This window comes from Vicia villosa, unplaced genomic scaffold (genome assembly GCF_029867415.1).
Source record: "Vicia villosa cultivar HV-30 ecotype Madison, WI unplaced genomic scaffold, Vvil1.0 ctg.003089F_1_1, whole genome shotgun sequence".
NCBI lineage: Eukaryota > Viridiplantae > Streptophyta > Magnoliopsida > Fabales > Fabaceae > Vicia > Vicia villosa.
The window spans coordinates 48,951-64,545 of record NW_026706110.1 but is presented as its reverse complement, the minus strand read 5'-3'; the positions used below and the strand labels follow the sequence as shown (position 1 = coordinate 64,545).

General features: G+C 36.3%; 3 protein-coding genes across 3 annotated transcripts; 2 read left to right on the top strand and 1 right to left on the bottom strand.

The window, feature by feature from the left end:
• Nucleotides 1-7,780: 7,780 nt before the first annotated feature.
• Nucleotides 7,781-8,632, bottom strand: LOC131640387 (thioredoxin-like fold domain-containing protein MRL7L, chloroplastic). Its single transcript, XM_058910785.1, has 2 exons — nt 8,608-8,632; nt 7,781-8,418 (listed from the first exon to the last, which is right to left on the bottom strand). The coding sequence occupies exons 1-2, from the start codon at nt 8,630-8,632 to the stop codon at nt 7,781-7,783; spliced, it is 663 nt and encodes a 220-aa protein (XP_058766768.1).
• An 83-nt stretch (nt 8,633-8,715) lies between these two features.
• Nucleotides 8,716-10,671, top strand: LOC131640386 (uncharacterized). The gene is made up of 5 exons (XM_058910784.1): nt 8,716-8,753; nt 8,831-9,036; nt 9,385-9,826; nt 9,947-10,525; nt 10,647-10,671. The coding sequence occupies exons 1-5, from the start codon at nt 8,716-8,718 to the stop codon at nt 10,669-10,671; spliced, it is 1,290 nt and encodes a 429-aa protein (XP_058766767.1).
• Nucleotides 10,672-11,901: 1,230 nt separating this feature from the next.
• LOC131640379 (uncharacterized) lies at nt 11,902-14,525 on the top strand. The gene is made up of 4 exons (XM_058910780.1): nt 11,902-12,106; nt 12,656-12,874; nt 13,008-13,826; nt 13,948-14,525. Exons 1-4 carry the CDS (start codon nt 11,902-11,904, stop codon nt 14,523-14,525), a joined length of 1,821 nt encoding a protein of 606 aa, XP_058766763.1.
• The last annotated feature ends 1,070 nt before the right edge of the window (nt 14,526-15,595 follow it).

Here is a 15,595-nt window from a genome sequence, read left to right as displayed (position 1 = left end):
ATGGTCCAAAACCTGCTCTGATCTGTCCAGTAGTTGCACACAAATGGCAACACACCAACCTGCAGCAAAAAGACACACAACAGGTTATCAAAAAAGTTCAAATTCCATCCTTTTTTTCCCCCCAAAATCCCACAATACCATCTATAAAAACTCATTCACAGCACAAGCAGGGGGAGAAAAAAAAACGGATCAAACTCTCCGCCAAATTCACTACAGATAACTTCCTCCAAACACCAAAGGAAACCCTTCCATAATACACATTAACCTGCACTCCCATACAACCTTCACAACACCCTCAACCTCACAGTAATAACAGAACCTTCACCATTCACCACCAAACCTTTGTCCGACAATCCTCCCCATAAATCTACACAAACCTCAAACAGAAACACAACTCTGTTAAAACTCACTCTTCACATATCAATACTCACCCTCTTAACATTCATTCATTCACCTGCATATAACACCATCAACAAATTCAACACACCTCACCACATCAATCGTAGAAGCATTCGCAGAAGGAAGGAGCAGAAGAGGAAGATTGAATCGTAAACAAGGGTAACAAGAAGCATACCTTAGATTTTCCTTCTTTCTTTTCGTCATTTATTATTTCTTGTTGTTGATTTCATGATTGTTTGGATAGTGTAAATAGATTCCATTGTTCTTTTGGTTGTTGTTCGATTTCCGCCATGTTTGTTTTGTTCGGATTGAATTTCAGAGAAATTGAGAGGAAGAGGGGCGCGGCCATCCTTCATAGATTTAGGGTTCTTACTGGGAATTGGGATTTGTGTGCTTGATTTATCCGTTTGCGATTGAGAGTGTCACCGAGAGAGAACAGAGCTAGAGAACGAGAGGGATGTGTGTTGGTTTCGATTGTTGTTGTTGTAGCCATAGTTGAACGAAACGAGAGAGTTGGAGAGTTTAAGTTTCGTTTTTGCCTTTTGAAAATGCAGAGATCACGATAGATACAAAGAAGGAGAAAGAGGCGTTGTTGCCTCTCTGTTTTAGGTTTCTTTGATTTGTTAGGAGTGGAGCCGGGTCCGGGTTCCATCTGACCCGACCCGGTCCGGCTCAACTAGCTTTATTATATTTTTTTTATTTTCATTTTTGCTGTTAGTCTTTCTTTAATTATTTTCTTGGGCCTTAACCCCATTGCTATTGCTCCATACACCCATTCATTTATTTTTTAAGCCCAATTTAATTTTATTTCATGATATCTTATTTGTTTTGTTTTCTAATATAATTTTCAAAAAATACAAAAATATGTTATAATTTGACTTTTATTTATTTCTCATATTAAAAATACCAAAAATATTAGATTAATCTCACAATTCGAAAATCAATAAATCTTGGTCCAATGCCAAGTCGTTTCAAATAATTCTCGATCCAACGTCGAGCTTCTCCTTTTTGAAAACTCTTTTTTCTTAATCATACCGAAAGATCGTGTGACAAGGGGTGTACACCTCTTGAATACCTCGATTCTTTTGGATTAATACTTTTTTTAAAAACCTTTCATTAATAAAGTCAAAGTGATCAAGTGACAAGAAGTGAACACCTCTTGAATACCTTGGTCCTTTGAATCAAAACACATTAATCAAATCAAAGTGATCAAGTGACAAGAAGTGCACACCTCTTGAATACCTTGATCCTTTGAATCAAAACACATTAATAAAATCAAAGTGATCAAGTGACAAGAAGTGCACACCTCTTGAATACCTTGATCTTTTGAATCCAAACACACTAATCAAACCGAAAGATCCTGTGACAAGGGGTGCACACCTCTTGAATACCTTGATCTTTTGAATTAAAACACTTTAAGCAAACCAAGAGGTTAAGTGACAAGGGGTGCACACCTCTTGAATACCTTGATCTTTTGAATACATTAATTAACAAGGACAACAAGTGACAATGGGGCTCGCTCCTGTTCAATACCTTGGGTAAAGACGCGCTAGGTGCACACCTATGCTCAATCCTTTGCTAAATGTCCCTTTAAAACACAACTTCAATTTCATTCAAACCTTTTTGCCTTATGGCTTTTAAAACTCTTTTCATAAACGAGACACTTATCCAATTTTCAATACGAACATACTTCCACATGTGAAGATCGAATATCTTCCACTCGAATGCGATGATGGCCAAAATCATGTGTTATCTTGATTTAGTTATCCATTCTTGTAGTGATCTCATATCCATGTGCGCGTAGTATTTCCATTTGAAAGCGATCGAGTACCTCTCGCTAAATTCAACCAACAAACATTTCTTGGTTCTAGTCCGAACTACGATTGCTCTGACTTTCCCATTGCACTAGGGAATACGTAGGCACAAGATACAAACGTCTTGGCGAGCATAATAATAAAAAAACCTTTTCTTTTATCTTTTCTCGATTAATAAGTTAAAGAACACAAACATTACGCTAACACTCAAACACTAAACTAACTAAATGGGTCCCATCGAGTACGATGGAAGTGAGGGGTGCTAATACCTTCCCCTTGCTTAACCGACTCCCGAACCTAAAATTTGGTTGCGATGACCATCTTATCCGTTTTCTTTTTATCCGTGGGTTTTATCGATATTTTCCCTTTCCTTTTGGAATAAATAAAGTTCGGTGGCGACTCTGTTGTACTTCGAGCGCGCGATAAACGCGTCGAGTCACATTTTTACCGCTACAGCGTGTATGGGATTTGAACGTTGCCTCTTACCAAAATAATATGAAGGGAAGTGGGGATTGAACCCACGCCTTCACAGTTCACACAAGAGCTTCTTACCATCCCAGCCAAGCGTCGCTTGTGTTAAATGTACGCGTTCAATACAAAATACATGAAACAAAATCAATAATGGCCAGCGCGCGGGAATTTTGAAATCTGACCAGTAACATGATGACAACTCATCATCTTCTTCGTCAAGAACCTGTAAATAGTCTTTTACAGCGCTTTTAACAGACTGGCTGTAAAAAGAGCGTACCTATTACACCTGTATATTGCAAAGACACTCATACGCGCATAACAATCAAATCTAAGGCCATAATCGTGACCCTCTCGTTCATGCGAACTCACCTGAACCAATTATTGGGTCCAAAACCTTCTAGATAAAAAAACCCCTAAAATCAAAAGACGAACCCTAATATGGTAATCGTCCCTAAACACGCACAGAAATTCGATTAAATGTCCAGAATCGTTCACAGAAGCATCACAAACATTAATATGCAAGCAAAATCCATGAATTATGCGTGAATTGATGCATTCGACCTTGAATCCGAAACGACATACCTTAGCTTAATTGAGGGATTTCTGGGGGTGCTGAGGCAGAGAAAGGATCCAGAAAGCTTTAATGAACCTCCAAGAGTGTGAACCAATGCTTAGAAGTTCTTGAACTATCCTCCAACTCAGAATTCACGTTCTCAATTTTCTTCAAAATTCTCGAATGGCACTAGGGGTCTTGAGGCCGAATTTTTTTCTCTATAGGGTTTTTGTTCCATTAAGTACTTATAGGAGAATGACTAGGGCAACAGAAATTGAATCAAATCTTCTTCAATCTTAGATTTGCATATTGAGAAAATTTGATTTGTTAAAGTTTCTAACTTTGGTCAAGAATCCAATTTTTCCAACCAATTAGCCTTAGCACGAATTATTAGTGATTATGGGATATTATTGAAGATTGGATTGATTGAAAAATATAATTAAATCAAATCTTTTCAATTTTCTTTGATTTATTTGATTTAAATCATATTTTAATAAATAAAAAATCAATAAAAAATCAAATAATCATCAAAATTTCGTGGCATTGGTCTTGGATCTTCTAGATGACTTGGGAAGCAAGATTGAATCAAGAGATTTTGGGCCCATTTGCAAAAAATCCAAATTCTTTCACATTTTTCCTTCCAAAATAGTTCAACTTTGACAAGGCCTATCTCTCTCATTTTTTGAGGTATGGAAGTGTTCTAAGACTTTTTAGAAACGTCAAGGAGTCCTCTAACCAGTGTCTTAAGTCTCATATCAAAATCATTTTCCATGCTCCTTGTGTGTCTTTTTGAAAAAAAAAATGACTTTTTGTTGACTTTTGAAAATGACCTATAATGTTTTAGTCCATATCTCTCAAATGAAGCATTTTTAGACTTGGCATGTGAGAGACAAAATTGTAGAGAATCAAATTTCCTTCAAAATGAGATTTGGATGGAAAATTTATGATGTTCCATGTGAGAGTTATGGCTGGTCAAAGTTCAGTTGACTTTTCCTATAAAAAACCCTAATTTAGAAACTTTTTGAATTGTTGATTTTTTTGTCTTTCTTTGATGAACCATGATCAATTCTTGATCATATGGTGAATGATACTTCAATATGAGGATCTTGACAAAAAATCAGGAGTTTTGACTTTGCTTTGACCACAATTGACTTTTTAGGTCAATTAGTCGACTGTTGACTTTCTGAACACTTGAGGGGCCAGAACTTTGAGATAGGCCTTGATACTTGTCATGGAGGTAATGTGGGATATATTGAGCCATATGGGATATCTTGGAGCCATTGATTCAGTGATTTTCCTTTGAAAGAACCAAACCCTAGTTCAGGGCCTTTGTGTAGGAGAATTTGTCTAGGAGCTTTACGTATTGATTTGAATTTATGTAAGAGAAATTGTGTGGGCAAATTTTGGGGTATGACAATTATACTTTCAATTTTACTTTTTCAATTGCCATTTTTATGTTTAGTCTGTTTAAATGTTACAATTCTTGAGGTCTATGGCACACATGTAGACTTTTAGATACAATCAAATTTCACTTTTGCAACAGCTAAATCATTTTATATATTTACTTGACAATTTCAGCTAAGGATTTGACAGTCCTATATGCTACACTTTGATATCTTTTAAAATCTATACATGGCCTTTGTACAAAACGTGTCAGTAGATGTGTATTAAAATTGCACTTTGATTTCATTATAATTTTGGCAGTCCTATATGCTACACTTTGATCCACTTTGATTTCATTATATTTTTGAAACAAGTTTTTTAGATTGTTGATTATAGATAAAGATTTCATTTAAAATTAAAAATTAGATATGTTCACGAAAATCAACATAACTTAGGCAATGTGAAACTTTTAACGAATAAGTCAATTACCTAACATACCTTGAACAATAAAAGTAATGGCTCAGAATTATGGGATGCCTGTGTTGCAAGTGTGGACATATCTCCCATACTGTTAACAACATACATAGAGATTTTCAGGTAAACCATCTTCATTGTTGTTAAAATCTGAAAATCAATGGAAACTATAAAACATATATACTCTTCCTGTCAATGTTAATGTCTTGGATGCACTACAGTTGAGATTATACAAAAATATAAACACCTATGCTTCCCTTATAAACAAAGAAGCTAAGCTTGATAGAGGAATACCTTATGCTGGTTTATTATGTTGTACAAAAATAAGTTGTGGGGGGCCTGGGTTACTCACCTTAGTTTGAATGCTCTGTAAAGGCTTGGCCTCAAGTTATTCTGTGAAATCATTCCAACCTGTTATTGAAACATGTTTTACTTACCTCTCATTATGGTCATTTTATAATAATCTGAAAGAAGAGACAACTTTCAATTAATTCAGTTGGTGGGACTCATTTATTTTGAGCAACTACCAAGTTATATTTGTTGATGGCATGAACTTTAATCGTTTTTAACAAACCAAACTTTACACTCTGCCATTGGTTCATTAAATGTATAGTAAATGGCATTGGTTGGTGTACACATAATAGTTATGTTGGGTGTTGTAGGTGTAAATGGCATTGGTTCATTTGTCTTTTAATTACACCTACTAACTGAATTCATTGGAATTTTGCTTGATTATTGTAGGTTTAGGGTGTTGCCAACTATGGACCCTTTTGACAGAAAACTTGACGAGAAAAAGGCACGATCAAAAAGATCGTTGATTTTGAAAGAGAATCGTTCCAAACGTCAAAAAGGTAATCCTGAACAACTACTGCCTGGTGATACCGTGATGAATACTCCAATGACAAAAACACTGAGGCAACCTTTGCTCGATTTGACCGCATCGTTTAATAACATTAATAACAACGCTCAAACAACTGGAACGCCTGTTGTCTTCAGTGCACGTTTCGAAGGTTCAGAACCTAGCATATCAAGACACCAATTTAAGACAAATTTCAGGTCCTGCCAGCTGGAAACTTTGGGAAGAAATCTATTTTCCAATTTTGCATCCAGTTCTAATACGAAGGAAAATGATGTACTTTTTCCTTCCTCTAATGTTGAACCGTCGCCTGAACAAGACAACATCGTCATTGAGGCTGGAAGTTCGTCGAATATATCCACGTTAGTTTCTTCTACTGACTTCTTTTGAACAACTTTAATTATTTAGTAAACATAGTTGATGAGCCAAACTCAAATGGGAGGTAGTGCCCCAGTTCACATTAACTTGTGTGTCAAGTAAAGCTTGATCCAAATAACTCAAGTTTCGTATAGCAGACGTTATCCTCTAGAAACTGTGATATAGGCTGGATACATATATAACCATTTAACCATTTTCCATTTACTAAGCTTTTTACATATATAACCATTTACTAAGCTTTTACATATATAGCAATTATTATACATACTTTTGATATAGCAAGTCATGGCTTTAATTCTCAACAGAGCTACAGCAACTAACAGACCAGGTCGGGGTAGGCCCAAGAATCAATATGGAATCCCAAATATGGCAAGGAACTTGACCAGACAATTTGCTATACCAGCAGCCGATGGTAATGCCACGTCGAATCTGTATCTCGGGACGAACACACAAAATAGGTACAACATTGCCACTGCCCTGAGCAACATTTTTTTATTTTATCAGGAGTCCAAATGTGATTATAGAATTAGTTGACTACATTATTATAATAGTTTTGTGGTATATACTTTCATAGGACCATTTTTAAGTGATACTGTAGTGTAAGAAAAATTGGACCATTTTTATAAGATCTCCTATTTTTCTATAACTCTGTCTGACTTAAAAATGAATTACTGTTATGATCGATATTGTAAAAATAATAAGTACAATGGAGTGACGAACACACTAAATAGAGACAACAATGTCACTGCCCTGATTTGATGAAGTTCCATCATTTACAGTATTTTTCTTAGCCATCTAAGCAAAAATGTGAAAAAGTTAGTTAAGATTGTTTGGACTTGCTTTATCGTAAACAAGATATAGAACACTCCAACTTCAAAAGCGTAACAGCAACGTCATCGGTACTATAGCCAAATGCCGAGGCTATCTATCTGCACATCAGGTTAAAAGTTAAGAGCGGTCTCTCATGTTCTTAGTATCTGAATCATAATATAAATACATAACCATCTCTTTCTCTCAAACCACATCTCTTATTCTCTCTAAAACAATCCGAAATCCAAAAAAAATACTCATTTCCAGTATAGTCAAGATCATCAAGTAATGTATTTTAAGATTGTAAGATCTTACGTGTTAAGGATGTCTGAGAATGCTACGATCGTGGAAAGATCGTTTTCTTCGTCAGAATGGTCATGACCGAGCTTTTTGAAACAACATCGTAAAAAAAAACGTGTTGGGGCTTTTTTTTGTGTCTCTATTATAGTTTTCGTGTTTTTCTGTATGTGTGTTTATATACGTATGAAATTACTATGTTCTCCTTCGGTAGGATCTTACGTGCAATGCTAATGCTAACAGCCCGTACAATATTTCACAAGCCGGCATGTCCTACTTAAGATATCGTGCTTGACTACATTGCTCACCTCACACATACAGTAGCAGGAAAATCAAATCATCTACTTACTCAAGCAAATATAGGGCTAAGGTATAAAATGTAGAATAGTATGACAAGCTAGCAAAGATTAAATGTAGAAGTAGAACAAACCTTCTATACCGATTGTGCACGACAATAATCAAGGGACTAATGTCTTTAAACACGGTTTCCTCCCATTCCGTAGTCTTAATGTCTTTGATAGGACGAATGTAGTTGTCATCTTGCCACACTACTTCCTTATCATCATCAACATCATCATTGTCATCATCATCAACTTCCTTCTTTTTGTTTTGGATAGTAATCTTATTGAAAAACTGGCCGAGACTGAAACCCCAACCATCAGCATCTTGAGGCCAATTAGGATCCTCCTCTTCCACAACAAGTTGGTAATCATTAATAAGCTTTTGCCGAATCTTCTTCTTTTCATCGGTATCTACAACCTCTTGAATATCAGGTTTCTTATCCATAACCTGCAGAATTTTCCTCCTCCATTCCTGTCTCTCTTCGAGATTCATAGCATAAGGGTCATTTTGTTTTGAGGAGAACGGCACATCATCTTCGTCGTCATCATCACTATCACTGTCACTATACGGTTCTCGCCCCCTTCTTTTCGAATTAGTACCATCCGATTTGAGTGCTTGAACTGTTGTAATTCTCGCCCTAACTACAGTATTTTATCAGGAGTCCAAATGTGATTATATAATTAGGTGACTACATCATTATAATAGATTGCAGAGGGTTTTTAATGCACTTAGTGGTTCTTATTGAAGCCAACAAAAATGTTAGTTTACCAGTGACATTGCCTCTATGGATAATTAATAAGTGCCAACTTCATGAATTGGATGTTATAAACAGGTCTGCAACAGTTCCCAAGCCATCTAGAGGGAGGCCGAGAAAACAATTGCCCGATTCATTCCTGCAATCGGGAGGAAACAGACTGCTCAATATCCATACCATAAATATGGGGCAGTCTACTGCAACTTTTACACCCCGTGCAAGGTACCAATCATCATGTACTTTGTTTAATACATATATGACCGTATAATAATCACTTATAAGACTTTTATGAACTGCAGGAATGTGTTTACAACATCAGCACCTAGAGTTGACATAGCTATGGATAGAAACCAGTCTGTTAATGAAGGCAATGTGTCGTCGTTGTCACAATCCACAAACAACCACCATCGTAGAACGAAGACAACATGTCCGATTTTTACACCTACAGTCAACATGGATTTTAATAGCGACTCTGACAATGATAGCGACTACGACCCTTTTACAGGTATGTTTAATACTATGTTCGGTCACTCAAAAGTATTATCATAAAACATATTTTGAAAGTACATTTCTATTTGAAATACATATCTAAATAATACCTCAAAAGAAGATAATGTATAATTAACTGTGTTTGTTGATAACAGCCTACCTATCTGAAGATGATAACTGTTCGGAGTCAGACGAATATGAAGCACCTTTTTCAATAAACTACAACGCGGGGGGGGGGGGGGGGGGGGGGGGGGGGGTATTCAGAAGGTCAGCTTTTTTCACCAGAACATTTAGTTTCCACCTAACACTATTGTGCCACGAAATTGTTCCTTTTCTAACATTGATACATTGTTTGCTTATGTAGAATATTACGATATCGGTTCCCCTCTTATCGAATGTGGCTTTTGTAAATCAATGATGTGGTATCAAGAGAGGATGCACAAAAGTACACATTCAGAAAACCCAAAGTTTATGATGTGTTGTGGAAACGGAAAAGTTGAACTACCAATCCTAAGACAGCCTCCGGAACAGCTTGCAAAACTTTTGTTTGATCATGACAATACGGTGAGCAAGAAGTTTCAACAACATATCCGACTTTACAATATGATGTTTGCATTTACATCACCCGGAGCCAAGTTTGACAATCGTTTTAACGATGGCCGTGGTCCCCCAACCTTGAGGATACAAGGTCAAACATGTCATCGAATAGGAAGTTTGTTGCCTCCGCAAGGTGGAAAACTGAAATTTGCTCAATTATATATTTATGACACCGAAAATGAGGTGGAAAACCGGATGCATGGCCTAAGGTAATTACCTGTTATTACTCACTGTTTTTGGTTGTAAGCTGAATTATATAATGTAGTTATTTCTTCTTGGAATGTACTGTTTTTGTGAATGAATTAATGAAAGTTTGTTTGGATTGCAAGGAACAAAGAGATCATTGATCCTGCTGTCGTCAACCAGTTGTCCAGTATGCTTTATGAATTCAATCCCCATGCTAAGAGCTTTCAAATGGCGAGACAATGGTTAAATGGTGGGGACACTCAAAACCTGAAGCTACGACTTATTTCTAGCCGATCCACCGATGGGAGAGTGTATAATCAACCTACTGTGTCTGAAGTTGCAGCCTTGGTTGTTGGTGATATTGACACGGCAGAAATGAGGGATATCATAATGCAAACAAGAGGAGGACGACTTCAGAGAATCAACGAACTCCATGCCGCTTACATGGCTTACCAGTATCCTTTGATTTTTCCTTATGGTGAGGACAGTTATAGACCAGATGTCGCTCAAAGGGACTTGCCTGTCAACGAAAATAGCATGAGGAATAGGCTCACAATTCGCGAATTTCTTGCCTTTCGCATTCAAACCAGGTTAAACGAGGCTAAGACTTTGTTATCTTCTAGAAGGTTGTTCCAACAATTTCTGGTCGATGGTTACACTATGTTGGAGTCCGAGAAACTTGAATGGCTACGGAAAAATCAACCAAAGCTTCGAGTGTCCAAGTACAACTCTTTAAATGAAGAGGGAGAGCAGAGTCAAAATCCAGGTTTAAGCATGGGCAAACGAGCATGGGCCAACTTTACTATGACGGTATGGCTATATGCAGTAAAGTTGGATTTCCAGATTTGTTTATTACCTTTACCTGTAATCCAAATTGGCCTGAGATTCAAAGAGTACTCGAACCTCTTCATTTGAAGCCTCAAGATCGATCGGATATCATTTCAAGAGTTTTCAAAATCAAGTTTGATCAATTGCTTACAGATTTAACCAAAAAAGGAGTTCTTGGGAAAGTACTTGCTTGTGAGTTTTTTTTCCTAAACTTTGATTTCCTTATATAAATTCTAACAGTAATGCTAATTTGTTGTTGCTTTTCCAATGGTAGATATGTATACCATTGAGTTTCAAAAGAGAGGATTGCCTCATGCCCATATATTGATCTTCTTGCATCCTTCAAACAAATATCCAGGTCCAGAAGACATTGATAAGATCATCAGTGGTGAAGTGCCCGATCCCGAAACACACCCTCGGTTGTATAAAATAGTCAAATCTCACATGGTTCATGGTCCTTGTGGTTTGGCAAATCCCAACGCACCTTGCACGAAAGATATGAGGTGCACCAAGTTTTACCCTAAGAAATTTCAACCTACGACTATAGTGGACCAAGACGGCTATCCGATTTATAGGAGAAGAAACAACTGACACACAATCGAAAAAAATGGCATCATCTTTCATAGTGGTCATGTTGTTCCTCACAATCCAAGTTTGTTGTTGAAGTACGAAGCCCATATTAACATGGAATGGTGCAACCAAAGTACTTCTATCAAATACCTTTTCAAATATATAAACAAGGGTTCCGATAGAATTTCAGCAATCATTCAAGGCCAAGACAAAAACAACGTTGACGAGATCAAACAATATTTGGATTGTCGATACATCTCCCCGAGTGAGGCATGTTGGAGGATATTTTCTTATTCCATACATGGCAAAAAACCAGCAGTAGAGAGATTATTTTTTCACATGGAAGGTGAAAACTGTGTACTACAAAGACTACGAGCAGGTTGGTGATGTGTTGCTCAAACCAAGTGTGACAGAGTCTATGTTTACAGCTTGGTTCGAGGATAACAAAATCTATGAAGAAGGAAGATCACTAACTTATGGAGACTTTGTTTCTAAATTTGTTTATCATAAACGAAGTCAAAGTTGGAAACCTAGGAAACAAGGGTATACTATTGGTCGCCTCATTTGGGTTCCTCAAAGCACTGGAGAGTTGTTTTATTTAAGGATGATGCTCACCGTCAAAAAAGGTCCTCTATGCTATCAAGACATCAAGACGGTTGACGGTAAAAAACTCAAAACTTTTAGAGACGCATGCTTTGCGATGGGATTTTTACAAGATGATCGTGACTTTGTCGAGGCCATCAAAGAGGCGCATCATTGGGGTTCAGGTCCATTTTTACGCAAGCTCTTCGTGACAATGTTGCTATCATCATCCATGGATAGACCCGACCATGTTTGGAGAAAGACTTGGAGATATTTATCGGATGGCATTCTTTATGATCAACGCGTTTTCACGGGAAATCAAGGTATTTTAGCTTTACTATAATTCTAATTTATGTTTCAATTTTGTGTGAGCTTTTAAAGTTTCTCACTCGGCATGAATCTTGGAACCTATTATGTATTCTTTTGTAACAGATTGGGTTAGTGGGCCGTGAAAACGCTATGCAATGATGTTCCATATTTGGCTAGGCACCAGTACCCATTCGTCTTATGTAAAATATGGAACATGGCACTTCTTTTAAAAACTGCATATAATTATTCACGTCAGCGCATCTTTCCCCAACCATAAATAACTGCATATAGCCATTAAAGAATTTGCAAGTAGGTTGTTTTACAGGATGCATCAATACACTGCTGCACTATGGCTTTACATCACATTTTAATATGTAATACGCCTGGTCAGTATGAGGTTTCCATTAATGCCTTATAACACGTGCTTTACATGCAATGGTTCTTTATAACACGTGTTGTATCACAAATATTTGGTATCACTCGAAACTAACATTTTATAAACATTTGAAATATGTGTGTAAAAGGTAATTAATTGAATTGTTGCTTTTCTTTTTTTTTCATAGCGCTGACAATGAGTGATGCTGAACTAAAAGAACGAACACTGATGGCTATTGAAACACTCTTGCAAAATAATAACCGAAGTTTGGAAGACTTCAAGACAATGCCATATCCGAAAGATTATGTTGAATCCTTTACAGGAAATAGGCTACTTTATGATGAACGTCAATATGATGTTGTTGCTCAACAACAATTATTTGAAAGTTTGTACGCTTCTCTTACAGGTATTAAGACCCTATTATATATGCAAATTTACAAGTTTTAAACTATCAATCGTAATTAACATCTCTATTGGAATACATCTCTATACATAGATGAGCAAAGAAGCATTTTTTTAGGAAATCATGGATGCTGTAGAAAAGCAACAAGGTGGTGTGTTTTTTTTATATGGCTACGGTGGTACTTGTAAGACCTTCATGTGGAACACTTTATCAGCATCTCTTAGGTCTAAGAAAAAAATTGTTTTGCCTGTTGCTTCAAGTGGGATTGCAAGTTTGTTGTTACCAGGTGGAAGAACAGCTCATTCTAGATTTAAGATTCCTGTACCTACCTTAGAAACTTCTATTTGCAACATTGAGAAACAAGATGATCTTGCTGAGCTTCTAAAGATGACAGATCTTATCATATGGGATGAGGCTCCTACGGCTAACAAGTTTTGCTTCGAATCACTTGACAAGTCCTTAAAAGATATTATGAGTGGAACCACACATGCATCTAAGAGAATTTTTGGAGGTAAGGTCGTTGTGTTTGGTGGTGACTTCCGACAAATCCTCCCTGTTATACCAAGAGGTACTAGATCTGATATTATCCATGCAACAATCAATGCTTCTTATATTTGGGATCATTGTAGAGTATTGAGGCTTACAAAGAACATGCGCTTGCAAACTGGTCAACCTACTTCAACAAATGATGAGATAAGGAATTTTTCTGAGTGGATTTTAAAAATTGGGGATGGGACCATGTGTGAGCCAAATGATGGTTATGCTGATATTCCTATTCCAGATGAGTTCTTAATTACCAACTTCACATATCCCATTAAAGCAATTGTTGAAGATACGTACCCTGATCTCATGCATAACTATCTTGATTCCAATTATCTTCAAAGTCGTGCGATCTTAGCTTCAACAATCGAAGTTGTTGATGATATCAACCAATATATAACAAACCTTCTTCCAGGTATTAAATTGCACTTATTTCAATCTATTTCGGATAATACTAGAGACATTTTTTTATACCTTATAAGACTATTGTTGCCAAAATATATCGACTAAATTTAGCTATTTTTTAATGCACGTAGGAGAAGAGAAAGAGTACTTTAGTAGTGATTCTATTGATAGATCTGATGCAAATAGCTTTGATGCATTCGAGCATGTAACACCCGAGTTCCTAAATGCCCTTAAAACTTCGGGGTTGCCTAACCATTCAATAAGGTTAAAAGTTGGGGCCACTATTATGTTAATGCGCAACCTAGATCAGTTTGAAGGTTTGTGCAATGGTACAAGGCTCACTGTTACCAGGCTTGCTCCTCATGTCATTGAAGCCAAGATAATTTCTGGAAAAAATATTGGTAACTTATTTTATATTCCTAGAATATCTTTGTCCCCTTCACAATCACCCTGGCCATTCAAATTGGTCAGACGCCAATTTCCAATTATTGTTTCCTTTGCCATGACTATTAACAAGTCTCAGGGTCAATCACTTGACAATGTGGGTTTGTACTTGCCAAAAGAAGTTTTTAGCCATGGCCAATTATTTGTCGCTATCTCAAGAGTTAAATCCAAAAAGGGGTTAAGGATTCTTATTCATGACAAAGAGAAACAACCTATGCTTTCAACAACTAATGTTGTATTCAAAGAAGTCTTCCATAACATTTGAAAGGTGTGCTTTTATAAATAGAAGCTTATTATGCCGTTAACATAATAATAGGCCTTATTGTTGTTCGGTACATCTCCCATATATAATTTGTTTTGATTTCCTTGCTATTTCAGGTCCAAACAAAGTCTTGATTTTGGAGATTCATGTTGCAAAGATGTTTTATTTTATTAGCCTTTGTTACATATTTTATAATCTCAGTCAAATTCATATGCAAAAACAAGTGTGCTGACTTTAACACTCCTATTGTAATGATTTGACTTTATCAATTTCAAATTTCTTGGTTTACCGTTTTTGCGTCTGAAATATAACGTGTTTTTATCATCGACTTATTAAATTAATTAGTTTTTTCCATGAATTAACAAAACATATCAATATTACCCGTGCGGCAGCACGGGTTTGTTACTAGTTTAGTTTTGAAAAATATTCGTCATGTGTTTTTCAAATGTTCCGCGATTATATTTTTAAATCAATTCCATTTTACTTCTAAATTTCAATATCTTTAACAAAAATAAACCATCAAATTATAGTACATCAAAGTAGTGTAATTTAAAGGTAATGGAATATGAATTTAATTGACATGCACTGACAGTGTAAATTTTTTTTACACTGTCAGTCAATCACAACCATTGATAAGTATAAAAGATTTGACTCTTATTTTAACTTCTTTTAAAGTAATACAATTGGATGTTCAGAATTTAATGATGGTATAAAAAAATTTACACTGACAGTGTATATCAATTAAGCTCATGGAATATAGTACACCAAAATAATACATCGTATAAATATAAGATTGTTACCACTAAGAGGGAACAACTGCCAGTCACAGTCCTTGTCTTCCACAAGCATCTATCTCCGAGTATATGGTAGTTGTACGCCAGTGTAGTCGCTCCCCAGTTGTACACATGGATGCGTGCGGTATTGTCATACCCCAAATTTGTCCTACCCTTTAATTTCTAACTGGTTTAGGCTTCTCATTTCATCTGCATACATCACTCAGGTCATAATCCATACCCATGTATGCATATCATTGGTATCAATCAAAGACTAGCAAGAAAGAACTTTTATGGCAA

Coding starts and splice junctions, on each gene's coding strand:
- LOC131640387 (XM_058910785.1), bottom strand. CDS start 8,632: ATGGCTTGGGAACTGTTGCAGACCT. Junction 8,419..8,607: donor TTGGGAACTGTTGCAGACCT/GTTTATAACATC, acceptor AAAATACTGTAG/TTAGGGCGAGAATTACAACA.
- LOC131640379 (XM_058910780.1), top strand. CDS start 11,902: ATGGGATTTTTACAAGATGATCGTGACTTTGTCGAGGCCATCAAAGAG. Junction 12,875..13,007: donor TTTGTACGCTTCTCTTACAG/GTATTAAGACCC, acceptor TGGATGCTGTAG/AAAAGCAACAAGGTGGTGTG. Junction 13,827..13,947: donor TATAACAAACCTTCTTCCAG/GTATTAAATTGC, acceptor TAATGCACGTAG/GAGAAGAGAAAGAGTACTTT.
- LOC131640386 (XM_058910784.1), top strand. CDS start 8,716: ATGGGGCAGTCTACTGCAACTTTTACACCCCGTGCAAG. Junction 8,754..8,830: donor ACTTTTACACCCCGTGCAAG/GTACCAATCATC, acceptor TATGAACTGCAG/GAATGTGTTTACAACATCAG. Junction 9,037..9,384: donor CGACTACGACCCTTTTACAG/GTATGTTTAATA, acceptor TTGCTTATGTAG/AATATTACGATATCGGTTCC.